Source organism: Lissotriton helveticus, chromosome 9, assembly GCF_964261635.1.
Source record: "Lissotriton helveticus chromosome 9, aLisHel1.1, whole genome shotgun sequence".
NCBI lineage: Eukaryota > Metazoa > Chordata > Amphibia > Caudata > Salamandridae > Lissotriton > Lissotriton helveticus.
In genome coordinates, this window is record NC_136070.1 from 10514155 (window position 1) to 10542005 (window position 27851).

Genomic DNA, 27851 nt, shown 5'->3' on the forward strand with positions numbered 1-27851 from the left:
ACGACAGTTTTGCGCTTCAGTTGTGTCACTTTTTGTGACGCATCGGCGCCGTAAAACATGCCTCCTGTTGCACCTATTTACAAAGTGATGCTTCACTTTGTAAACCCCTGCACTACATTATACCTGTGTCAGGTGTAATGTATGTAGGGTGGGCGTTCCCACGTAAGTAAGCCCTTTAGAAGTGACGCAGTGAAATCTACCAGATTTCACTGCGCCACTTCTAGGGTGCAAATGGGTCAATATCTTACGCCTGCCTCACAGCAGGCGTAAGACTAATGTAGGCCCTTTCGCATGGGGCTTGGCCCTTGTGAAAGGACACATTGCTGGAGTTGCGTCACATTTGTGACACAGTCCAGAAATACTGACGTATCTGTAACTCCTTGCGACATGATGCGTCATACAGTAAATATGACGCATCAATCGTGTCGCAAGGGGGCGCACTGAAAAGTGACGCATCGCTGTTTTCACGCAGCAATTGGTCATAAATGAGGCCCGAGGTAAGTAACCGGCTAAAATCGGCCATGTAGCTACTTGCCTACCTAGTGGACCGAACCTAGTTGTTTGTCTTATGTGATTTAGGGCGCCTTTAAACCAGAGAACATGTTCAACGAAACTTCAATATCATCGAAAGGAGTATATTCTACTGGTGGTTCTTCTTCCTTGTAGAAGTGAAACAAGCTTGTCATTGGATTTGCTGCTGGGAATAGAGCCCAGGAGTAGAACACCTCCGTCTGAAATGCCTCATTTACCTCTATCATGAAGACTACTCTACCACCCCTTGCAATCAAACCGTTTTTTACGAGTTTAATGGTGATAGCTTTTCTTAAGTTAGTAGGAATATTAATGGCATCCTCATCAGTCTCTCTAAGACTGAATTTAGTACATCGAGTTTAGCTTAGGGATCTGTACCCTCTGACATTGTGTTTTAAAACACAGAACTAGTTTCAAGGAAACGAAGATAAGGTGCACAAAACGGGAAACATTATGTCCTTCAAATTTGATATAAACCAACAAAAAAATAGGATTTTTTCCTACTCGGCTGTGGCGCACTTTTATCCCTACCCAATCCAGATGTCTTTGGAGTTGTGAGTAGGGGTCTCTGAGAAAAGCACGACTGAGCTACGCAGAATCTACTGTTAAAGTGCCTTACGAAACGTTGGCGGCGTCATGTCATGTAGTTCCTATTTCCCCAAATAGGTTCTTCGCGTTTGGAGTCTATAAGCCCCTATTGAGTATGCTAACCTTGTTCCTGTGTACCAGCTAGCTCACAGGGCCACTAGAAACTTGTTGGCGACAAGAAGGGAGTAGTTTCTTGCAACCACATAACATGACAACCCTGATCTCTCATCATCGTGGAAACAATAAGATAATGTTTTGCTCAGTCAGTCGTGCATGCTTATGTTTTCAGAGTTAGACAGAAATAACTGACGGGCGTTTCAATAAGTATTTATTGAACAGTTGTCTATCTGTTGTAAGAGATGTGAGCTGCTACAATCGTAAGACAGTATGCGAGATATAAGATGCACAGTATTACCAGCATAAATAAATAGTATTGCTCTAGCATCGTTCAATGAGTGCATTCTTATACATAAAACATATGGCTAAAAGTAGTAGTAAAAGTATGAGTACTCCAGTAATGCATTCCTACCTAATTCTACCCAAATGTACCTAACCCTAAGTGTACGTGCATGGTAAGGAGTAGGTGCTGTAAGCTATAGGATATTATGCTGTGGTTGGGTATCCCCACAGTCCCTCCAAGTTCTAGTCAGCTCTATACCTGAGAATGAGAGAGTTGTGAAATCTCTGTCCTGGTCTCGAACTCTAACACCCCGCAAGGGAAGTTAGAACACTGCGCGCTGGAATCACTGCAGATGGGATGAAAGCGTCTCTGGTCAATTCGTCTGTCCGGGAGTCACGTGCACCTCTGGAACAGAGGTCTCCTCTATTTTGTCTGAGCAAAAGGTGGTGTATTCATACCCCAAAGGTGTTATGCATAGTCTGCATTAACATAATATGTGGTTAGTATGGACGTAATGACGTGTGGACGTAATGTCGGACAAAGAAAGATTGCCAAAATACAAATGTCCTAGTGTTCCAGGCAGTTCTCGTCTAATGATCTACAGACATCGCTAGTTGTACATGAATTACAACAGACCTCTCTTCTTACAAAGATTTAGAGTAGGGGATGTCTCAGTCTACTGCCGTTATTAAAAACAGCCCAACTCTGATCAACAAACTTAGACAAACACAAGACCCACATTCACCTAAAATGACAACAGAAAAAGGTGAGAAAGGCGAGATGGCACCTCACGGGCGCACCACCAATGGGACCCCTGGCTGGTACTCACCAGGATGGCCCTGTTATCATCATTGGTGCCATCAAGCCGTAACATAAACGTGTCCTAAACCCAAAGAAAAGACAGTGAGTGGTGCAGTGAACACAAATTATATGTAACAAAACGTACAACACTTTAACACTTAACATATAATCCACTGTGCAACCAGGACAAAAACTTTACTAGTGTTCCTTTCTTGTTGCATACAGTACACATATAAACAATAAAAAGAGGGATGTGAATACTACCAATCGATTCACACCCTACTTACAGCCGACATGTTTCATTGCCTTGGTTTCTATCAGGCAATTTCCTCAGGGCAAACCAATTTAAATGCCACCGCAAAGGACACTGGGCTTTGCGTGCTGTAATAAAACATAAAACATGCATAGTCGAGGTTACCTACTATCCACCCTTGTTCAATTCCCAATGCTATTTTGCACAGTCAAACAAGCATGATGCTGTATATAATGCAATAGTTACCCCTCAGTTAGCCTTGCCTCTCATACCAGCCAAGAAGACTTTAAAAGGAATACAGCCCCCATAGGTGAGCTGGGTCCAGTCTCCCTTCGTTTCTGTTGCTAAATCAAACAACAACAAAAACCGGGGTTATGCTTTAAAAGAATATCCTTATACCTGTGATTAGAAGTTTGCTTATCAAGGTTACACGCTGCAAACCCCATGCAAAGATTACGGTGGAGAATAACTGTCCGGCGTCTTCTCAGCACTCGGACACCGGCACATTTCTCAGCTGATCTCTTTAGAGTGTGCGCTGCCGGTTTTCGTGCCCTCTGATTGGCTGGGATAATCATGTGATACCCGCGGTCATTTTAGAGCAGTCTCAGGCCAATGTTATGTATGTAGCCTGCGAGAGTCTCGCCGAACTCTCACGATATTACGAGCTTACCAATTTTTATTTGATTTTGGGTCATAAATTGAGATATTAATCCAATATCCCCTTTAGTTACGTACTATGTTCGAATAGGGCCCACAGCCTCGCGAAATAGGTGGCTACTTCACATGTGCCGATTACCACGTGTCTCAGTTTATTACCAGCAACATCTCGTATTTAATAACCGACTATTAAATAGGTCCCACATAATAAATGAGGTTTGGTGGAGTATTCATATTTCTAACTTTACAACGTTTTAATACTCTCCTAGAAGGGTACGCCATCTTAGATTGGGTATAATCCCATTCCGAGTGCTGCGCTTAGGAGTTTTGTATTTTGGCAATTTACTGAGTGGAGGGCGTCCTAGTTTCCTTTCCCTCTATACTCCTATCTTGTTCTCACGGACAAAGAAAGACGTCAGGAATGAACCCATGGGTTCATGCATATGGATGAGTTCTTAGGAAATCAATAGTTCTGTACCGGGGAAGTTTTCCAGGAAGAAGGGTCCGTTTCTAAGAGCTCGCTGGTACGTAAAGGGGAACGGATGTAGGTGAAAGACCATGCCTTTACATGGAGTACCTGGTTCTTGCCCAAATAAGGTCTGGGAAATCTATGCCTAAATAGGGGCAACGTGAGTTGTGCCTATAGAAGGGCATATTTTAGTAAAGCCTATATTTGGGCACCTATACGGAATACAACAGCTTATTTAAAATAACCGGCCCTACCACTTTAAGGAGGGAATCCATCAGGGAGATTGGGCGGTAACATCTTGGTTCATTTCTATCCCCCTTTTTAAAAATCGGGATCCCTATTGCATCAAACCATGAGGAAATAAAGCTGTGACGGCAACAACTTCCCAAGACATTTGTTAATAATGGAGCCCAAACAGGAGTATTGGATTTATACAAATCCACAGGGACTCCATCCGGCCCGGAGCTTTGCCAGCTGCACTCTCATTAATTGCACGGATGAGCTCCTCTACGGAGAAGCATGTAGCTAATGGAAACGTTGTACCTTGTGCATTCGAGGCTTAACCAGAGAAATCTGGGTCTAAATCAATTTGGACCTGTTTATCATCTTATATAGCGCAGTGAAATGTTGAACCCATTCATCCTCACTTATCGCTATTTTTACAGATGGTATATCGCTTGAGGCTAAAAAGGGCGCATTAACTGCTTTATAATTACATTTATCAAGCGCACAGCTACCCGGAGGTTTCCCGGCGCTAAGCAAACTGAGCAGAAAGGGAAACAGGGAAAGTCAGACCAGGAAGGTTAAAAATCAAAAAGCCAAGTTTTAATTCCTTTCCGGAATTTCAGAAAACAAAGTTCAGAGCGCAGAGATTGGGGTAAGGAGTTCCATAACGAGGGTGCCAGCAGGGAAAACGAGCGTCCTCCCATTTTGGCTCTGGTGACACGAGGGATCTTACATTTGTTCTGAGTGGAGGACCTAAGTGTACGGGGGGGATGTATTGCTGAACCAAAACAGAAAGATAATGAGGGGCTCTACCTGTCATGATCTTGTGCATATAGCAGAGTGCTTTGAATTTAATTCTGCTCTCGATGCATAACCAGTGCAGTTTACGCCTATGCTGTGAGACCGAGGATCTCGCAGGGAGGTGACAGATAAGGCGGACTGACATATTCTGTACCACCTGAAACCTCCTGGTCACCTCCTTGCCGGCACCGAGGAATAGGATATTCCCATAGTCCAGGCGTGAGGTGACAAGAGCCTGGACTACAGATCTCAGGGTGTCGGCAGGCAGCATCCACGTAATTTTCCTCAGCCACCTGATGATGGTGGTACAGGTGGCTGAGACTTTCACCGCGTGTTGTTTAAATGATAGCTGGTTATCAAAGATAACCCCTAGATTACGAGCAGACACGGTGGGAATAGGTAAAGGCCCCATCTCAGGTGGCCAATGTTGTGGGCCCCAGAGCGAGGTGTCTGAACCAAACAGGAGCAGTTCGGTCTTGTCCCCGTTTAATTTTAATTTGTGCTTCAGCATCCAATCTGATATTTGTTTCAGCCCGGATTGAAGAGTAGAAGAGGGAAGATTTTTATTGGTAGACAATGAGTAGATGACTTGAGTGTCATCAGCATAGGAATAAATTGTGAGACCAGCCTGTTCTGCCAAAAAAGCAAGGGGTCTCACATACAGGTTAAAGAAAAGGGGACTAAGGATAGACCCTTGGGGAACACCGTGAGTGGAAGGGAATATGGATGAAACAGAAGAAGAAGAGAAAACTTGAAACGTGCGATCAGAAAGAAAATTAGCAATCCAGGCCAGGGCGGAGCCTCCGACGCCAATAGCCTTCAGGGTGGACAACAAGATGGAATGGGAGACGGTGTCGAATGCGGCACTCAAATCAAGCAAGATGAGTGCCACCGTCTCCCCATTGTCCACCTGCCGTCTAATGGTCTCTGACACACCCAACAGAGTGGTCTCCGTAGAAAAACCAGCCCTGAACCCGGATTGAGAACCATGTAAAAAATTGGAGGTTTCAACATATGAATTAAGCAAAGAGTTAACATGTTTTTCCAAGATCTTGGAAAAACATGAAATCAAAGAAATAGGGCGAAAATTAGAAGGATTGTTGGGGTCAGCGTTAGCCTTTTTCAACAGTGGAACCACCATAGCGTGCTTCCAGTCACTAGGAACAATAGCTTCTGTTAGCGAGGCGTTCAGGACATCCAAAATAATAAGGAGTGAGGCTGAGTCCAGAGAGCTCAGAACTTGAGGGGGCATTGGATCAAGGGGGATCAAGCTTTCCAAAAGCTATTATTGTCTCTCCGAAGGCACGCATCATGCAGAACCTGCCACGCAGCCACCCTTATTTGTGTCTTCCGTGCTTTGAAACCACGCCTATACAAAATCCTGGCCAGTCTTATTTCTACACGACTTCTATTCTTTTTGTGACGCGCCTTCTGTAGATTCAAATGAGCCTTAGTACATTCCTGGTTAAACCAGCCCTGCACCTTTTGGTGTCTCTGTTTTAATTTCACTGTTAATAAATTCCTAATCTCCCCCGAATAATATTGAAAGCATTTAAGACGGCTTCTTTCCGGCAACCTCGCTGAGACATACTGCAAAATCCTCTTTACACATATATACTCGTTGCTCAATAAATGTATTTGGATCTACTTTGGACCAGCTCTAAGAGTACCCATTGATTCTAGTTAGATCAATATTAAAATCATATTGGGTTCTCGAATCCCTCTTGACCCTAACAGGGCTCCCCAAATCAAAGTCACTCATAGCAATAGAATGAGTTACAAAGTTGCAGCCCTTACTAGGATGTCTATTCAAGGTTAGGACAAAGCCAATAATAGTGTTGCAACCTCTACCATTAAAAGTAGGCTTAAGGGGCACAGTTGGTTTACACAGATCTTTAGCATAGCCCAGATCAAACTGACCCCGTCGGTATGTGTAAAAAGTGTGCCTGGTCATCATCTCTATCTTAGGCCACAGATACCCTGCCTAATATGTTGCCACAAAAATTGGTTAAAATCCCATCCCCAAATAATACACCTATCACTGGACAGGTCATCTTGCAGTCTGTAAATTCATCAGTACACTGATTATCTGTCCTTTAGGGATAATGTTGTAAAAATTTAACAATGCAACACAATACTTTTTATCTACATATAATAGTAAAATCTGATAATCAACCGTCTCGATTTTAACCCCTTGGCCGCGGCGGTAATTCTGCCGCGGTGCTGAGGGGGAAGGGGGGAGACTGCGCGGTGCCGCCATGCTCGTGATGGAACCAGTCCATCACGAGCCACGGGCGCGCTGTGCTTGTGACGGAGTGGTTCCGTCACGGCCCCGCCCGCTCAATAGAACAGCCGCGCAGGTGCGGATTTCCTGCAGCGTGGGCGGGGTGGTGGCACTGTGACGGAACCACTCCGTCACGAACACAGAAGGGGTTAAGATTTAACTTGTTCACCCCGACAGTATTGGATACATAAATACATAGGCCACCCTTGTTTCTCACGTTGTCCGTAATAGTTGCTGGAGTATGGAAGGTTCGGTACCATTTAATGTGTTTTTCCTTCACCATCCATCTCTCTTGTACAAAAGTTAACCACTGGGGATCAGATACTTTTGAGGACAACCCTGCGACATTCCAGAAAAGTATTTTACAGGCAGTCCGCCTTTCGTATAATCCCTCTTTTGGTGTAACCCCATCAATGTGGCTATTTGCTTCTTTAGTATGAGTATCCTGTCCCATTAAGCCTGGAGGTATTATTACAGGTCCCGGGGGGGCAACCCCCATCAGTATGGCTATTTAATTTATTGATAGGTGTATCGTGTCCTATTAAATCTAGAGCTGTTATTACAGGTCCCATGGGGGCACGGGGCCCTGGTGCGATGACCAGGTCCAAAGAAGAGCCCCTAAAACAACCTAAAAAGTTATTGGGGGCTGGCCCAACCCCTCTCCCATTTTGTGCACTTAATTCGCCTGCTACACTCGGTCAATCTATGTCCTCGAGTGTAGGTAAGACGTCAAAACGGTTATGAACCGGAACATTCTAGTGAGTCATGGTGTTTGCATGTGGACCCCCAGCCTGGGTTATATACTGCTTAACAGCTTGTGGCTGGTAAAAAGACCCTAAAGGTAAGACATTGATACCAGTATGTACAATGTATGAATCCCTGCCCTGATAACATGGCCTGTACTAAGGGTGGGTCACTAAAGGTCAACACGACACAGTCGCCCTGTAGGGTTTTCCGTCTCTCCCTACCCAAGTGACCCGTCTGGCCATTTTAAATTTAGCAAAGAGAGCTTCTGTTAGACCAGTTTTTCCGCCCTACCAAAATAGAGATTTATTATGCAAGGCCTCTCAGGCTTCAGACACTAATGTAAGGGGACCTGGGACATTAGCGACAATTACTGTAGAGGGAGTTACTCGAGGGGGTAGTTGGAGAAAGGTATTGCACATGGTCGCCGTGGATTCGGTGGCCGTGCCAGATACCCGCCAACCTTGTAGCCTTTCAATCTCTTTTCCCTTGAGTATCCATCAGCCTCATACTTTGCCGGCAACCTAGTAGAAGATGGTGCAGCTAGAGATGGACCATGGGGAACCCGATGAACCATAGGGCCTAAAGCCAAGCTTTCTTGTGGGGCAGTTTGTAAGAGTGGGTTATCCTCGTGTGATTGTAAAACTACTGTGGAGCAGGGCATGATGTGAGATTTTGCGTCAATGGTGCTATTCATAACCCTGTTATCGCCATTCAAAAAACCTTCGCTAGCCCCCACTCTATCTGTTAATTTAGTCAATGCGTCGACAACATAATTATGCAAATCATCTATTGTCCTAATAATTTTACAGAGTTTGTCCGACTGGCCCTCTATTAGCGTGTTAGTTGAAGATACCGCAGAGGACACAGACCTCCTGTCTTCATCCGTCTAACCCTGTTTGCTTGTGTTGGTCAAAACTTTCTTACTTTTACTCATGGAAGAGTTAAATTTTGGGTTCCTCCAGAGCCTCGGAGTCTCTCGGAGGTGTAGATGGTGGCTGTGGGTCACATTCCGGATCGCTAACATATATACGCCCTGAGGACTCTTGCACACACCCATTTTGGGGAGCCTGGACTACTGTTCCCTCCCGCGTACCATTGGAGGGGACAGTAGGTGGATGGACTCTGCGGTTAGTTATAGCCACCGTGCCCACCCTTCCTTGCGTCAAGGACTCCTCGACTGAGTTAATTTGTTCCTCGATTGCCCCCATAGCCCCTGTCAGAGCATTCATCAGGGACTGTTGCCCACCTGTGAAAACCGAGGGAGTAGCACCCGCCTTCCTTTTGCCCATCTTAATCCTTTCCGCTCAATTTGATAAGATAAATATAATATGAAATCATATTAATGGCAATTAGTCCATACAGTACTTTTCAGGGGGGTGGCCCAGCCCGGCTAACTTCGGTCTCTGATGGGCTGAGACAGGCCCGTCTTGGCCCGGTCTTGGCCCAGAGCGTGCCCTGTGTTGCGGGACCGGCTCTGTGAAGTTATGGCGTCCTCCGGGAAGCAAGGGAAAAGTGCAGGTGCCCAGCAGGAGTAAGGGTCCGTTCAAAGTGCGATGTTCAAGAGCGTTGCAAAATGGAATTTTTAAAGTTTGGGCGGTATGTGAAGGGAAAGAAACTGACAATCTTCCATGGATTGCTTTATTTGATGTGCGTAAATCAATTTTGCTACGTCTGCTCAGAAAAACTTTGTCATGATTGATTGACAGAGCAGTGGCATAACATTATTTACAGAACATCCAAATAATTGAGTTGTGAAGAGGAAGGCCAGAAGAAGTAACCTTGGTGACAAGAACATGTGGCAAAAGGCCAAAATGTCAAGAATGAAAACAGTAAGACAGACAACCTTGAAAGTGTATGAAACATATGTGCTAATGGACGCACTGCAGGTCCTTTCATTGTCTACTTAATAAAAAGATTTATAAAAAAAAAGAATGTGTATTTTTTCCATCTTGAGTTTGTTGAGTGTTATTTACTTTATCTTGCTATGTAAATACTTCTCCAAGAATAAGTCTTGATGGCCTGGCTTCACTACCCCAGTAGAGAGTGAAAAGGCCTCACAGTCTACATTATATGAGGTCAATGGGGTTGGCTCCAAAGTTTATTCTGTGGAGTCCACGGGCCACAGTGTCGTGGTCAGAGGTTCTGAGGAAAATGTTAACACATTCATCTATAAAGATGCTGGGACAGCTTGCATTGCAGGTGAGACTGGCAGGCCCTTTGGTGCAGCATGTCGCCAGTAGAGGAGATGTACCGATAGACCTGGTTATCCCCTGTCTGGAAACTGTATGTTTGTCCAGGAATGCACAATGGGCCTCCTGTATATTGGAGATTTGAGAAGTGAGTAGCTCCCTTGTGGAGGTGGCTAACTGGGGCAGTCTTACCAGGAGTGATGTGGTTCTGAAAGGACAGGTCCTCATATCTCTTTGACATTGGATTGGACATCATCACCTTTGTGATTTGTTTTATTCCTCAAATGTAGTGGAAAAACCCCTGAGATGTATTTTCCTTGTTCCTTTAGTGTACCCTGGAAACGGGATTTCAAACGGATTCACGTGTCCAACTTGCTACACGGACAACTCCTCTGATGAATGCACACCTATGGGGAGCGTTCCCTGTTCAGGCAGCGAGGACCGTTGTATCACCTTAAATAGATCAGGCGGCTCCCAACCAGGTAACCCTCACGGATGATTCATCACCGTTATCAATTATTTAATATGGTTACTGTTGTAAATACATTTACAGCAGCTCAGCTGGTTTGCATGTGTCTGTGTGTATGGAACCTTAGAGTGCATGATGACAGCGTGGAATGTTGGGTATGCCTGGGACTGGAGGAGTGGCAGTTGGATTGAGTGAGTGAGCGATGAAGATCAGCTCCTGGTGGGGCCATGTACCAGCTTGGATCTACCATATGTCATCTAGAATTGATCCTGTAACTAACATGAAATGATCCTATAATAACTTAATAAATCTATACTTGGATCTACCTCGTGACTACCATTTATACTTCATTTCATTGGCGACGATCTGGCAAAGAAACCCTGCGAAGAAACCCCTTGCTGGCTACCTGAGGTATGAGACTGTTTATATTTTAAATAAGGAACTACATAAGGAACTACTTAAGGAAACCACTTAAAGAAAATAAACCTTAAAATAGGAGAAGAACGCCCACTTGCCCCACCAGTGTCCACTACCATCAGGACAGCCTGCTTAAGCGTTTTTTTTTACTCCTTACATGCATTAACTTGAAGGAAGAGATTAAAGATTTTAAAGACAAACTGTTTGACAAACTTAAGAAGAGAGACATTGTTCAAATGGGACAACCTGTTTGCCTTAAATACTGTGAGCATACTGAGCATATCTGAGGCGGCTGTTTTCACTTAATTTATAAACCATTGAAGATAATTGGTGTTATTCAATAACAATAGGAGAGGTAGGGAGAATGAGGCACTCTCTTAGTCCCCGGTTAGTCATACAAAAACAAGAAAAGAGAGGTCAGATCAAACACTTGATCAGTCTAAGCGTAAACTATACAGACCACAGTTCAAGGAGTCAACATAAGATTAGATTATCACATCCGATTTGGGTGATAAAGAAAGCCCTCACACACTGACCTAGTCAGTGTCATGCTTCATCATCGGGCCCCACCGACAGAGGCCGAATGCCTCTGCGGTGTGCTACGACGCCAGAAAGACTGCGGAGCAGGTTTTTGTGTGTGGAGGGCGTGCTCTTGTTTACAGTGAAATATTAAAAGTGCCTAAAAGAAGCGTATCGAAAAAAATATATTTAATAAATGATCCCTGAGGCACAAAATAAGGAGTATTACGTGTCTGTATTTATATGCCAAGGTTCAAGGTTGGTAAAATACAGAATATACTCAATTCATTCCAGTCAACATGTTTCAGCCATAAGGGTGGTATATTACCGTGGCATTCATCAGGACTATACCCCGGCGGTATGGGCTCTCTAATCACCCACCCTGACCTGGGGACGTGAAAGTGAAAAGTAAGAAGTGAAAAAAGTGCATAAAAATGGTGGAAGAGTAAAATACTCGATTCCAAAAATACTCCGTAAATTTGGAGTGTTACTGCACTTTCAAAAGGGGCGCTACTCGCACCATGGGTCTCGGGAGGGGGTCGGAGCGACCTGGCACATCGCCCTCAGCGCTTCCGACCCGCTGGTCAACCTAGTTGTGACCTCCAAACCGATACCCTTCTTTTAGGCACTTTTAATATTTCACTGTAAACAAGAGCACGCCCTCCACACACAAAAACCTGCTCCGCAGTCTTTCTGGCGTCGTAGCACACCGCAGAGGCATTCGGCCTCTGTCGGTGGGGCCCGATGATGAAGCATGACACTGACTAGGTCAGTGTGTGAGGGCTTTCTTTATCACCCAAATCGGATGTGATAATCTAATCTTATGTTGACTCCTTGAACGATAATTGGTGTTAGCCTGTGCCCTCAGTGAACAGCGTTATGAGAAAACTGTCTGAACTGTATCTGAAATGCCCTGCTTTCATTTGTGGATTTTCAGTGAATTACAGTGTCCATTACCGGACAGTCAAAGCCATTTATCTCTTTTCATAAACTGTCAAGATTAATTACACAGCTAATTACAACTTAACCGGAGAAATTGTGTTTACACAGTCGAGCAAGATTAGGCAGTGGCTTAATGAAAAGGAAACTGTTTTTTTTAACATAACTTGTCGTCTGCAAGTAAAGTTTCCTGCCTTTCACAAAAGATGTTTACTCGACCAGTGAGGAGTTAAAGTGGACTTGTTGGCAAGAGGCGATCAGCTCAGTGGAGAGTGGATGAGGCTGGAATGTCGAAGGAATAATTTTAAATGTATTCACGACGTCTTCGGTATGTTTCTGGAGCTTTTGGCAAATACTGGCAAGTATTCATGCCGGCTGTTGAAGAGGAAAACAACATCGTAATCCTATTTAATTTTCACTTTGTTAAAATATATATAATTTTTTCCATTCCCTGAGGCCTGTACTATTTGGCAGTTGCGCTGTATTTCAAATGTAAACCAGTGCTCGCGCACCTTACCTGGTCCAGGGTGACACACGGAGCGCCTCAGGAGCCTCTTGTGACGTCTTTCGTGCTGCTTTGGACGCTCTGCGACTGGAGCGTACCGTGAGCCACCCGGCATTCACGTCTCTTGCGTGCCTCCCTTGACCTTTGACCTGCCTCATACCATTTCTTGTCTACAGTCCTCTTCATAAGGTAACGCTACCTCACGTATTCTTGTACTCATCAGCTTCCTGGCATCTTGATCGTCTGGGAACATTGTCTTCTACTCAGCGTTTGGCTGTTTGTATATTTGGCAAGCGCTTTCATTTATTATAAAATGTTATCGTGTGAAAATGAGAAAAACACGTTTTTTTTTCTTTTACAGAAACGAATGTTCCTCTTGAAACATGAACAGTTTTACCATAGTCTAAATAAGCCTATACTGCCATCTAATGGATGATGTTGGTACTCATTTTATAATCCTTCATTGAATGTTCCAAGATTTCCTTAAGCTATTACTTGTTTAAATAAGACTGTAATCTCTGTTATAATTTATACAGTTATTTAAGTATACCTGATAATTTTTTTAAGGATTTATGCAGCTATTTTAATAACACTGTTTCATTTATAATGATTCTTACAGCTGTTTTAGATAAGACTGTACCATTTGCGATATGTTCAGGAATTAATATAATTCTGATATATTTTATGAAATGGCAGCAATTTCAGTAACACTGTTATATTTTAACAAACAGCAATTTTAATAAGACAGTGCTATTTGTGATAAGTCATGCTGAAATTTATTTAAGACTGTTATACACTTTTAGCCATTTATACAGCAATTATAATAAGACTGTATATGAGACTGTTATACGTTAAGTAATTTAAATATGACAGCTATTTAAGTAAGACTGTTATTTATTAGATGATATATATACAGCAATTTGAGTAAGACTGTTGATATATACAGCAATTTGAGTAAGACTGTGTTGTGCAGCAATTTCAATAAGACTGCTATACGTTGAATAATTTATACAGTAATTTTAGAGAGACTGTTTTATGAGTATTGCAGCAATTTCAATTAGACTGTCATACGTTCAATGATTCCTGCAGCAATTTTATTAAGCCTGCAATGCCTGGAATAATTCATTCAACCCTTAAATTTTGGTTGTTCACACTTTAATTGTGTGTTACACTTTAATTGTGTGTTACGTGGTACATGTTTTGTGTGAGTTGTTTATTTTTCTTTTAGAACACCTTAGTTTTGCTGACACTCCAAATTTATATGGTTGTTTCTTTTGTCGTAGGGTAGTAGTATTTAAGAGCTGGTCTCTATACTCTTTAACTAGTCTGCAGTGTGGGCTGTGCGCACATCCTTTTCACTGTTTTCACCCTACCTATGTAAACTTTGTGTCTACATTACATTGTACTCACCTGTACCCGTTTTATGGTGTGTTTAGTTTAGATCTGCACACGTTAATCTTATTATTCTCTGACTTTCTCTATATTTTCATGATGTTCCCTAGGGAAGGAGTGGTGTGTCTCGCTACGTCTTCTTGGAGGCATCCTGTTTACATCCATTCATTTTCATCCTATTCCTAGTATGGACTTTTCCCGCCTGTCTTAATCTTTGGCTTTCTGTTCTCTTCTTTACAAATTCGTTGTTACTATTTATTTATTTGTTCTCTTTGTCTCATTAAGGAAAGAGGATGTGTTGTAAATACATTTACAGCAGCTCAGCTGGTTTGCATGTGTCTGTGTGTATGGAACCTTAGAGTGCATGATGACAGCGTGGAATGTTGGGTATGCCTGGGACTGGAGGAGTGGCAGTTGGATTGAGTGAGTGAGCTATGAAGATCAGCTCCTGGTGGGGCCATGTACCAGCTTGGATCTACCATATGTCATCTAGAATTGATCCTGTAACTAACATGAAATGATCCTATAATAACTTAATAAATCTATACTTGGATCTACCTCGTGACTACCATTTATACTTCATTTCAGTTACTTATTAACAGGGCCCAGTAAAAAGCTGTGCATCATGTTGTATAATTGTACAGCGCGCGGATACACTGTGCCTTAGAGCACTAGAGAAGAATGCTGAGATAAAATAAACATTTTATTATTAAATAAAATAAAATATGCGTTTATTTAAATGCAGCCGCAATTAACATTTTGAAAAACAGTGTTGTACATTACAAAAAGAATACACTTAGTACATGGGAGTGAAAACAGGTGGAGTGGAACAAAAATCAACAAGTCCATAGATATGTGAGTGCCGTAGAACCCGAAACATGTTAACAGGTCAGTGGAACGGGCAAATGACTGCTTGCTTGAGGTACACGGGCACAACTGCCATAGCTGTACTCTTAGGAAGAACTGCATGCAGAGCTCAAATGAGATACAAGGTGGGGGATCTCTATATGGGGCGTGACCTTTGCAGGTATAGCCGTGACTTTTCTGTGTGTGTGTGTGCCACCTGACCAGTATTTTGGTTTCTCTCTGACATTTCTGTTATTTTATCCCATATTATAACCCAACAGCATAAGAACACCTAAACTAGACAAGGCTGTTGGCTTTGTTAAGGTTGTTTGTGTGGAGAAGAGCCAGGGATTGGTTGACCATGTATTCCGAACCTCCCATTGCCAGGCCTTTTGAGAAACTCACACTGTATTAGTCTCAAGTCCAGAGCTCTGAGCCGCGGCTGTCATAAACACCTGAACACGGCTTAGGAAATAGCTAACACTAAAGGAGAACAAGATTCAGGACAAGGTGTGAAACATAAACCAGAACTGAATCACTGACATGGACTACCTAATACTTTATTACATTTATTGTCCAGAAATCCCATGGAAGTCAAGGGCATGAGTATAGGGACCGGTTTCAATGTCTGTTCTAACATACTATCGGGTCTGAGAGCTGGAGGGACACAGCACACTTCAAGCCTGGCTGCATAAACAGTTAAGCACATGAACTTTGAACTCCTGACCAATGGCCAGTGGAAGAGTGTTCTAGTGCTTTGACCTAGAGGTGCAGGGGTGGAGTCTATGCGCGGTTAACAGGCAACGATCAGCTAACATTAAGTTGCAGGAAGAGATATATTTGGCATCAGAAAGAACATTTTGGGATTACTATAAAAGGCTTTGAGGACTATTGCAAGTAGTTTGTGGAGGGGGGGGCACTCTTCTTAATGAAGAGCTAGTCAGCTCGGCAATAGTGTGAAGGTAGAGGTGCCCGTTTCGCAAAGATGTCGATGTGATTACACTTGCTGCACTCCTTAATTCCAGGAGAATGCCGGGGGTGATCCTGCTTTACTCGTGAAATTCATGAGTAAGCTAGAGGTACTACAATAGTAAGTCCCACATAATTATACATCAATCTTTCTGAATCCAGCCTTGGGTGTTCAGGGCAGAGGGCATAGTGTTCTAGCGGTGAGTAAGTGGTATGGAAGGGTCACAGATCTACTAATGCAGTTTCCCAAATTCCTGATACCAAATGAGTTAATTGCAACCTTGACTATGCAAAAGGGGACCTCTGGTAAGAGAATGCATTTTACATAGATTTAGGATTCTGTGCATGGCTTTGGTAGTGATAAACTTATGGTGGTGATAAATGCTGTTGTATCAGAAGGAAACTGTATATACCTGGGAGTACAGGAAATTGTAGAAGAGGACTAACGCTGTAGTGTGTTGGGGTATCTCTGCATTCCTAGAAGGGACCTTCAGTCCCAGAGATCTCTGCGCTGTCAGAGTGTAGTGATGAGCCTCAGCAAGGCCTACCAGTGCAAGGGGTTCGCCCTTCTCTGCACAAAGTCCCCAGACCTTTAGGAAGAAGTTGGCACAGAAACTGGAAATAGAAAAACAATATTTATTACACCTCATGAGGGGGTACTACGGTCCAAACAACACCCTTCAGTATTGTATGAAGTAGCCCCCAAACAAAGAAAGCATGGTACTTTTATACCCACGCAAGGGCTCAAAAGAAGGCGGTACAAAACACAAGAGCAAGTTATATGTACATATAAGGGTATATTGGAAGGCACAATCGTTGAGTGGGCGGAGTTAACAGTTTTCAGAAACTAGTAAACACATTCCTATCTGGAACTAATTGGTAACAGCTGTAGACCCTACTTGGCATGCCTGGGCATGCTAGAAGTGGGGGATACTAAATATAGCCTGTTGCTGGGCAGATTTCAGGCGCAGTTAACAAGGAGGTAGGACAAAGCACATGGTGAGCACATGGCAACATGTGGCAGACAAAATGGCTGCCACAAATACAAAATGGAGTCTACACGATGTTACAATAGTTGCTCAATACAGCATGTCTTCTGCTAATGCTTAATCTAGCCTCTGCCAAATTACAACAGAGGACCCTTTCAGCATTAGCTGAAGACATTCGGCTTTCTGGGATAGTCTAAGTATTCGTCCTGTATATCTATTTTCATCATTTCAGCTACCTCTTTGTCAAGAATATTTTGCACTTTCAGTTCTGCAATATCTTTCTTGGCTGGTATACAAGCAGTAATACATATGGAACAAAACATTGGACCTCATTGAATACACATACAGCATGTGAAAATTATTGCAATTATTATACATAGGATAGTCAGTAGTTTCCAGCCCCAAACAGAAACCAAAGTCCAAAACCATCCGGCAAAAGTCCAGGTACCATTTTCTGTATGGATTCCTGCAGCAATCTTGTGTAACTTACTTATCGCATTATATACTGATGGTGAGTGGTCAGGGATAAAGACACAACAACTACTTCCAATGATGCGATATTTGCAGTTCCTCAGTAATGTTTCCAAGTGCAATAGTTGCTTGATTAGTAATAGCTTCCACAACCCTAGTCAATCGTCGCACTTTCCTGCTATTTAATGCCGCACCCACAAAGAAAAACAGTCCCAGATTAAAATCCACATATTGCTGTAGACTAGTATCTGTCTGATCTACATCATCTGTACTTAGTGTCCTCTTATATCTATTTTTGGTAATGTCATTAAACAGTTTAAAATCTCGATGATACGATGCAGGTGCCAGGAATACAGGAGGTAATAAAAACGATACATAACACACACCTGACCACCCAACTGGTAGCCGATAATATCCATAATTGCCACATACAAAATAAGAATAATGCGAAGCTATAAAAGTACTGTTATTTACACCATCAATGTTCAGAATCACAATACAATTACTTATTCCTACTGGAATTCGTCCAGTACTTTGCACACATAAATCTGCTTTAGTCTTTGTAACGGAAATAACAAATTGTTCATTTTCAGCAGAGTCTCTTATGTTGGTGAAGACATATGGCGTTGAAATATTGTCCGGTTGGTACTCTTCCCATTCCCAATTAGTTCCATTAGCTTGGCGGTACCCATCTTTGTCCTGGTAACATACTTTATTAAGGCGGAAAAGAAGTCCACCCACTGTACGTGTTCTAGATGAAAATAAAAGTGTATACCAAGGCTCGGCAGGAGCCATTATGCGAGAAAGGAAAAGGTGTAAAAGGTGTTCCTCCTTTCTTTTGATGTGCAAAGGGTTGAGAGCGACCACAATCCTTTGTGCTTGACTCTCTCATACTGGACTTCCCCCGACCAGCCCAGAGAGGAGACGGAAGTCGCCACTCTCATAGACACTGTTGTAACAAACGACATGCATCATGTCCGATGCTCCAAGGTTCTAACTAACCAATAGAGCATTGACTCTATATCTATCAAGTTAGCTCAAGCAATAAGCGATTTAGAGGTTTTATCTAAAAAGGATACATTGCCTGTAATGAATATTGAGGCTACTAGGATCCACGAAGCCGTTTTTGGCGATCTAAAAAGCCTTTTTGTTAGGCCTAGCACACCAAATGGTCCTCGAGTACCTCAACCTCCAAGATGGTACTCAGGGGAATGTAGACTGGCCCGTCTGGATCTGGGTAGAGCGATCAAAACAGGGCCCAGTTCGAAAATTCGACTTGCCAGGGCCGCCTATAACAATATCGTCTCTAAAGCTAAACGCAACTGGGACGAGCAAAGGTGGAATGATTTAAAAGAGGCGGGATACCACAAAGATACGCGAAAGTTTTGGAATGTTTATAAGTGGGGTGTGGATGGCAACCCTGAGAAGCCCCAGAACTGGGTCCCACGTGATACATGGGTACCATATTGTGAGCCGCAATACGCGAAGGGTGTAGTTTTAAATCTCTCCCCGGAGATTCCTTTCTTGCCTTTATACGAATGATCCATTTACATTGAAAGACGTGGAACGTGCCTTAGACTTAGTGATCCCTGGTAGAGCGCCAGGTATCGATGGCATTCCCGCAGATCTATTCTTGCAGGACAGGGACTCTTGGGGCTCTTATATACTTCTTTTGTCAAACAGGATTGCTAAGGGTGCACCTATACCGAAATCATGGTTCGGGGCTGAAATCATACCCGTCTTTAAAAAGGGGGACAAATCCTTGCCTGGAAACTACCGGCCGGTCAGCCTGATCGACACCTCACAAAAAATCTTTGGCAGGCTGATCCTGGATAAAATATTGGCATGGGAACGGGACCACAATATTTTGTCCAATGTACAAGCAGGTTTTAGAATATCCATTAGCACGGTCGACCAGGTGTTGCATTTTACAACGCTGTACTGCAAGACTGTGATATTGGGTCGCGGCAGTCTATACGCCGCCTTCGTAGACTTTAGAGCGGCATTTGATTTGGTTCCCCGCTCAACCCTGTGGAATGTTCTTAAAGACATTGGTTTACCCGGACCCCTCCCTTCATTGGTTAAAAAACTCCATGACCAAAACTATGCCGAGATCAGATGGGGTAGCCCTGGAAATGTCACAACTCAGTTCCCTGTCGAATCTGGAGTCCGGCAGGGCTGTGTTCCGGCCCCCACTTTATTTTCGCTTTATATTAATGATGTTGCTAGAATATTAGTTAACTCTAACGTTGATGCCCCTATCCTTGCAGGAGCTAAAATTCCCATTTTAATGTTCATAGACAATTACCTCATAGTAGCAAAAACCCCAAGTGGGCTGCAAAAGGCGCTGATGCTTTTTGATGAATTTTGCACCACTCGGGGTTTAGAAGTAAATGTACTTAAATCCAAATGTATGACTTTTAACGCCCCAAAAGCTTTTAGAGGTTCTGTTACTATGAATGATCGCCCTTTGGAGAAGGTCCAGGCCTTTAGTTACCTAGGTGTGTGCATCCAGAACGATTTACGTTGGAAGCAGCAGATTGAGCTGGCCACTTTGAAACATCGACAGCTCACTGGTGCTTTGTGTCTGGAACACTCTAGGTCCCTCACTAAACGAATAGCCCCTGTATTTGTGGTTTATAGGGGTAAAGTGGTTAGCTCCGCCTTATACGGAGTTGAAATGTGGGGGCATGAGAGCCTTTGGGAAATGACGGTGTCTGAAAACTCATTTCTTAGGAACTTAATTAAATTACCCCAGAGCACCCCCCTGACTCCACTCTTTTATGACCTAGGGCTGTCTCAAATATCTATCATTGCATCCTTACGCCCAGTTCTATACTGGAGGCGGATCTGGACCACGCCAGAACTGGCCATCTTCACTCGGGGATTGCTGGATATAATTACTAGTGGTAACTCCCACAAAATCAAGTGGCTGGTCCATATACGGGGTGTGTTATGTGAACTAGGCCTTAAAGAATTGTGGGAGGATCCAGTGAACGCAAACTTTCCACCCAAGAAGGTACTTAAGGACCTCTATTGGAAGTCTGTGGCCACTAAGCTTTTCAGGAAAACAGACCCCTGTTCCCTGACTGGTATGTTTTTGGTCATTAAAGAGGGCCCAAACTTGGAAGCCTTCTGGGATACTATCACGAATCCCCTGGACCGCAAACTTTACTTCCAACTGAGAGTTGGGAGTTTGCCTGTAAGGGCTCTCACTAGTAGATGGTCGACAGGAGACAATCCATCGTGCCCAGGATGCTTGACACTTTCTGAAACTATCGGACACCTGCTGTTCGAATGCCCAGCATACGCGGCCCCCGCCGGTTCTGGCTGCGCCCAATGTGCAGGTTACTTGGCACCAATAGTGGTCTGGTTGCTCTAAGAATTATCTGTACCTGCACTAACATGACTGTGTATGTAGCCACGGCAACATGTTTGGGGTGGGCATGGCCCATGAGAATGAAATTGCTTGCAAATTAACTTTGATTATGGATGCAAAATTGTTATATTCATTCTTTGTGTAACATGTACAGTTTTAAGAGTATTTGCTTTGTTTCTTTTTTACCAGCTCTATTTTTATCAATTTTTTTTACTATATTTGTTATCTTAAAAACAAACTTGTATGTACTGTATGCTTTTATGACAATCGTCGAATAAAGCTTGCTTGACTGACTGACGCGCAGATATCATCCCACATACCCAACAGTTGGGGATGTTCGTAGCATTGTGGGTGTAGTGCAGCATCTGAATAAAAGTGTTGTTGAGATAAGATTGGCGGTGCATCTGCTCATGATAAGGAAGTGTGAAATAGAAATGGTCCTCTGGTACGGGAGTAGTAGCAACAAAAACTCACAAGCAGGAGTTATCTTCTCAACAGACCAGGTGATTGTTGCCATAATCACCAAAGCAGCAATAAACCTTACAGCACACAAGAATCTGCTTCTTCTTCTCCATTCTAGCAACAACCCTAATCAACACTTCCAGAAACTAATTGTCAAAGCTCTTACCCCTGGGCAGCCGCTGATTTCTTCACCACCGGCCAAGACGGATGTCACTACACTAATGCATTGCTGATCCCCCCCCCCCTTGCCACATCGGCTCTCCGTTTCACTAACCCAGGGAATGCTCAGACAACTTTCACAGGCACTGAAGACTCCTTTCTCGGTCTCAAATGATATCTCGTTGCTCCAGGGATTGTCTGGTCTGGGAAGAACTCCTCAGATCCGTCAGGTGTCACGGCGTGGCCTTTCTCTGCAGTCAGAACCTCTGGATGATCGGTCAACACAGCAGGCTCCACCAAGGTAGGAAGTACTCGCCGACAATGGGTGCTGTGAATCCAATTTTTCCGGTTCGTGACTCGAACTGCTGTCCTAGTGGCAAGTAGCACTTGCTCTGGTCCATGCCACCTTGGCTCCAAACTGCTCGAACTCTCGAAGACCTTGATCATCACATGGTCGCCAGGTCGGAGTTCATGGCCTTCACCTGTAGATCTATCAGGAAGTGCTTCTCGAACCTGTTGATGAATAGAAACCAAGCTATCAGTTAATTGTGCCAAATAGTCATTCATTAAGACACAAGGTACATCATACACAGAACTCGGTTTAGGAATTCCTCAGATATTCAAGGGCCTACCAAACAGGATCTCATAAGGGGTGAGACCTGTCCGAGAATGAGGCACTGATCTAATAGACAACAATGCCAGTGGCAAAGCATCTGGCCAAGTCAGAGAAGTAGAAGCCTGTATCTTGGCTAATTTCAGCTTCGGAGTAGCATTGTATCTTTCCACCAATCCTGCTGATTGCGGGTGGAACACTGCTTGAAACTTCTGTTTGATCCCTAATCCTTTCAGGACATACTTGATAACATTCCCTATAAAATGAGGTCCGTTATCACTCCACAAAAGTCTACAAACACCATAGCGAGGAAACAATTCCTTCAAGAGCACCTTTGCCGTAGTAATTGCAGTATTATCCTTTGTAGGGTACGCCTCAATCCATTTACTGAAGGCGCATACCACCACCAAGACATACTTCAGATTATTGCAGCGTTCAAGCTGAATATAATCCATCTGCAAAACTTCAAAAGGCGCAGTTGGTGTAGCAAACCCTCCTGCTGGAGTTCGTGTCCCATTTCCAGGATTATATTGCAGGCGAATCATACAGGACTGTACTACTCTCTTAGCTGTGCTAGCAATTTCTGGATGCTCCCAAACTTGCGTAAGCAATTTCACTATTGCTGAAGCTCCAACATGTGCTAGCCAATGTGCCATCTGAATCACAGGTTGTACAAAAGCTATAGGCAACTTCAATTTATCCATCTGTTTGTTTTGGTAACAACCTTCATCATCCAACTCTCCATCTTTCGACCATTGCTCCCGTTCTTTGTCAGAAGCGGTCCTCTCTATCTCTAATACTTCTTGCCTAGCATCGTGCCACCGCTCAGCTTGTGACTTCACTACATACATAGAAGTAGTGTTAGGCTGCATCGCAGTCTCACGTGCCACTCGATCTGCAAAAGCATTTCCTTGTCCCACCTTATCAGTCACTTTCTTGTGCGCACTACATTTCACTATAGCTATTTTCTTTGGATATGTTAATGTAGTCAAAAGATTATGCACTAATTCTCCGTGCATTATCTGCATCCCGTGTGATGTCAGAAATCCTCTTTCCTTCCAGAGCAGGCCGAAATCATGCGCCACTCCAAAAGCATAGCGGCTATCTGTATAAATGTTCCCACGGAAATCTATATTAAGCTCACATGCTCGTGTCAAAGCTATTAGTTCCGCTGCTTGAGCTGACTTCTGTGGTATGCGAGCTGTCTCCACTATCGTGTGAAGCGTAGTAATTGCATATGCTGCTGAAGTTGTACCATCCGGCAACTTCAGACAAGACCCATCAACCCATAGTTCTCCATCAACGTCTGAAAGGGGCATATCTTGCAAATCAATACGACCCTTTGTCTGTTCCTCAGTCAGGAAAATACAATCATGTGTTTCTTGCGCCTCAGGCTGAGTCACCGGAAATGGCAACAACGTGGCTGGGTTTAGTGTTGCACATCTCTTCAGAGTAATGTGAGGAGCTAACAGCGTCAGCTCATATCCTGTCAGACGAGTACTAGTCAAATGCTGCGTCTTTGTTTGATTCAAAAGGGCATCAACAGCATGGGGTACCAGCACTAACAGCTTATGTGATAAGACTATCCTTTCACTCTGGCGTATTGACACAGCTGTTGCCGCAACCGAGCGAAAACATCCAGGCAACTCTCGAGCAACAGGATCAAGTACTGCTGAAAAATATGCACAAGGACGTTGCTTATCGCCATGTGTCTGCACTAAAACTGACAATGCACATCCATCTCTCTCGTGTACATACAATGTAAAGGGCTTCGTATAATCTGGAATACCTAACACTGGTGCTGAACAAAGGGCTTGTCGTAACTGTCGAAAAGCAGTCTCACATTCATCTGTCCATGGAAGGGGTATTGGAGTGTCTTTTGTCAAAAGTACTAACAAAGGCTTAACAATGTACGAAAATCCTAATATCCATTGCCTACAAAAGGAAGTAAGACCTAAAAATGCTCGAACTTCTTTCTGTGTAGAAGGTACTGGTGTGTCTAAAATTGCCTGAATGCGATCTGATGTAAGTGCACGTCCCTCCTTAGACAAAAGGTGACCTAAGTAGGTTACCTTTGGTCTACAATATTGCAATTTCTTTCTTGATACTTTGTGATGATGTGAAGCAAGGAAAGAAAGCAAAGACAAAGTGCATTTTTCACATTGTTCAGGGGTATCGGCTGCCAACAAGATATCATCGACATATTGTATGAGCGCCACACCTTCGGGCAAAACAAAAGAATCGAGTTGTCTCTTCAATGCTTGGCTGTAAGTACTAGGAAAACAGAAATGGGGGTTGGAGGGTCTAAGGGAGATTTAAAGACCTACCCAGGTTATTATCCCCTACTATACAATATCTAAATACAAAAAACCTGGGGGTCTAGCAAAAAAACAAACGTGTCTGGAACCATACGTAATGTTACAACAACAGAATACTAGTAAAATAACTGAATGGTCTATTTTATAGAGTATAGTAAACCAACGCATGTAACCACCAGCACCTATAGGTGAGATCCAACATCCAGAGATGGATTACCATCAAAATCTTGTTGGTGATCTAGTTTTGTCATCTGGTCATCCACAGGGCTAGGCTGGTGTGTCTCTAGATCAATGAGACTACAACCAAGACTGCCTGTCAGGACTGGGGTCACGCCCACAGTTGCTAGCTGACCATGCGGTGGATCACCAATTGGAACAAGGTGCAGTGCAAAGAGTGAAGGTGTAAGGAAAAAGTGAGATTAAAAAAGAATAGAGAGCTAACAGTTAAGAAACTTTAATTGCTGTGAAGCCTCTTTCAATTTAAAAACCAGAACAGCGCAAAACAAGCAGTATAAACAAATGACTGCTTAGGGGCCGACATGTTTCTGCCAAATAGGGGATATACTCCCTTGGCTTTCCTCGGGGCCTCTGTTCTAAGAAACTTTTGCTACTGCAAGTGCAAAACACACTCAAAACAATACATAAATCAAATTCAGTGACATATTTAAAGGATATGTTCCTATTCCTCCATGTCAGCTGGTATGTCAATCACCCTTCTGGACAGGGGAAATTACCTCACCTCACCTGTACTAAGGTCAAAGTGAGGGAGGCCACGCTCTATCCATCGTTGCCCCAAGCTATGTCTGAGGCTGGGGGAGGCTAGGACTCTTAGTATAGCCTTGAGGAACTCTACAAAATCTATACGATCGATTATTCAAAGTGAAACCAAACAGATATTGGCTATCAGGATGAATAGGGATCGAAAAGAAGGCGTTCTTCAAGTTTATAACAGAGAACGTGGTTGCAGTAGGTGGAACTAAAGTAAGAAGTGTCGTAATGTCAGAAACCACTGGGTATTGTGGCACCACTATCTTATTCACTTCACGTAAATCAATTATGAAGCGATAGATCCTAGTGTCAGTATCTTTTTTCAAAATTGGGAGAATCGGACAGTTACAGACATTAAATGGAACTTCTTCAACAATCCCCACTTCAATGAGATCTTGTACAATTCGTGTAAGTGCTTCCTCACCCTCCTGTGAAATTCTATATTGGGGCAGTCGTGGCAACACAGCTCCCTCCATTACACTAATATGCACCGGTGAATAACCATCTGTCCCACATCAGTATCTGAAGTAGCCCACAAAGTTTCGGGTAGGGAAGCTAATGCAGTATCCTCTTTAACAAGACAAGCTCTTTCCATTACAGGGTAGTTATCATTCAAAATCACACATACTCCTTCAGGGGAACATCTTATTGTGGCTCTGAAATACTTGAGCATATCAAGACCCACAATATTATCTGGTGTATTTGGGGAAAGCAAAAACGGGCATGGAGCAGCAAATTTATCAACATGAAATGCAAGTGGTTGTGACAATGGGCTAAGGGAAGGTGTTCCATCGAACCCTATCGATGTGATCGTTAAGCCAGACAGGCGAGCCCTCGGAACCAATTGTTTAGACAGAGCGCTACGACTAGCTCCTGTATCAACCAGAAACTGATCAGTAGAACCCAAAACATGTGCTGTAACATAAGGACCCCTCTGATCTACTGGAAATTCAACTGATTCCTTACCCCATCCTACGCAATCCTATGCATAAACAGAATCATGTAAATCAGGCTGCGCATAATCAGACATTTGGTATTGGTTGCGCCTGTCGAAAGTATTGAACCCATTCTGCAACCTTGCATTAGAATCAAACCTAGCGCGATCGTTCGTATTGCCTCTGGGTCCTGAATATCCCGCGCGATTCCTCATTGGTCCCCAACCACGGGCATAAAGTTGTGAGCGCCCAATGGCCAAATTTCCTACAATACGCACATTGATCAACAGCCAAATTCTAGTGAGTATAAGAAGAACCATAAAATCCTCGTCCGCCTCTATCATTACCTCCAGAAGGCAAACCATAAACCTGAGATAACATAACCTTCGTTTTTAGTTCCTTAGACTTCTTATTCTCACTACCCTTTGCTTCTAATTCCTGACGCTTGTAATATTGAGCCATCGTCAGGAGAGATCCCGGAGAAGAGGTAGTCCAAGAGCTTTCACTAGTTTTTAACCCCTTCGACGCTCATGACGGAACAGTTCCGTCATGAGCGTCGGTTGAGCTGTGCTCATGACGGAACCGTTCCGTCATGAGCCGGTAGGCTCATTAGAACCTTCAGCACAGCGCAGGAATCTGCGCTGCGCTGCAGGGGCTAAATGGCTAGCCACTCCTGGTAATAGATTTGTAACATATTTATCTACAAACAAATGTCGGCCCGTATCGTCCGTTAGCGACTGACCACTAAAATCATGAAAGGCTTCCTCAAAACGCGTAAAGAAATCTGAAACCGATACATCTGCCTTTTGCTTACACGATGCTCAAATAGTCCAATCAATCTTTTTAGGGGGAATAATCGTTTTTAATTTAGCTAGTATTGCAACAGGGAGATCTAAAATCAACTGACATGGCTTTTTCGCTGGTTCTCTATCCTCGTCTTCCGCCTCTTTCTCCTTCCATAATGCCCCATAAGCTGCACGTTCATCAACTTTCTGCACAGACCTTCACATATCAGGGATAATATTAGCCCGAAAAATAAATCGATATCAGCTAATGTCATGGTACAAGAATCTATGGCTCCCTAAACTTCCTCATAGAAAGCGGCTGGATTTTTCCGCGGGTCAGGCAATGCAGCTTTAGGTGCCATTACATCTGCCCTATTCCAGGGAGTATAAACCCAATTATAAATAAAGTAACCCTTAGCATCAATAGAACTCTTATCATCACTTGTAGCCGCTCCTTTAGGAGGGACATATAAAGGCGCGGCCTCTCGCATAGGCTTTGCATGCACTATACTAGTCTTATCTGCTCCGAAGATAGATGATTGCTTCCCGCCGACCGAACCCGTCCGTGCAGCTGCATATGCTGTTCGTTAATCCTCTCACAGGCGAAGCGCCTCAGTTCGTAGTTTAAACAACCGCCTTATCGTATCAGCCACCTGGGGGAGAGTAAAAAACCCATTACGCATTTGCTTACAATCGACTGCCACATCATCAGGTTCCTAAATACCAGAAGCTTTCCGGAACATTTCAACAACTTCTTCAGCAAAATGCTCAGTAAAATATAATTGCTCCTTTCCTGCCACCCCTGTAAACTATCTAAGATGCTAGACACAGTGACAGTATCACTAAGTGCTTGACGAGCGATCTTCCTGAGTTCGGCCGCACGATCGACCGACAGCATGGAGCGAGTGTCTCGTTTCGTTCGGTCCGAATCGGAATCCTCATCTTCGCCAGATGGAGCGGACGGAACGGCA

The 27851-nt window shown here is 43.6% G+C and overlaps 1 protein-coding gene and 1 long non-coding RNA gene across 6 annotated transcripts in view; one reads left to right on the forward strand and one right to left on the reverse strand.

Moving 5' to 3' along the window:
- Nucleotides 1-12873, reverse strand: part of LOC144780855 (uncharacterized) — an 800768-nt gene extending 787895 nt beyond the window's left edge. For all 4 annotated transcript variants that reach the window (XR_013600814.1, XR_013600816.1, XR_013600815.1 and 1 more), the window contains exon 1: nucleotides 12807-12873. This is a non-coding gene — a long non-coding RNA (uncharacterized LOC144780855). The remainder of the gene's footprint in view (nucleotides 1-12806) is intronic.
- Nucleotides 1-27851, forward strand: part of LOC144780852 (phospholipase A2 inhibitor and Ly6/PLAUR domain-containing protein-like) — a 172933-nt gene that overhangs the window by 65620 nt on the left and 79462 nt on the right. Inside the window, exons 1-2 of one of the 2 annotated variants that reach the window (XR_013600808.1) lie at nucleotides 12983-13070; nucleotides 13156-13231. Coding sequence is in view for 1 of the 2 variants with exons in the window: in XM_078659350.1 (XP_078515476.1) it covers nucleotides 10275-10427 (153 nt within the window). In the remaining variant the exon portion in view is untranslated. Of the gene's footprint in view, nucleotides 1-10274; nucleotides 10428-12982; nucleotides 13071-13155; nucleotides 13232-27851 lie in introns of those variants that run through there. The other variant, XM_078659350.1, reaches the window with a different exon arrangement.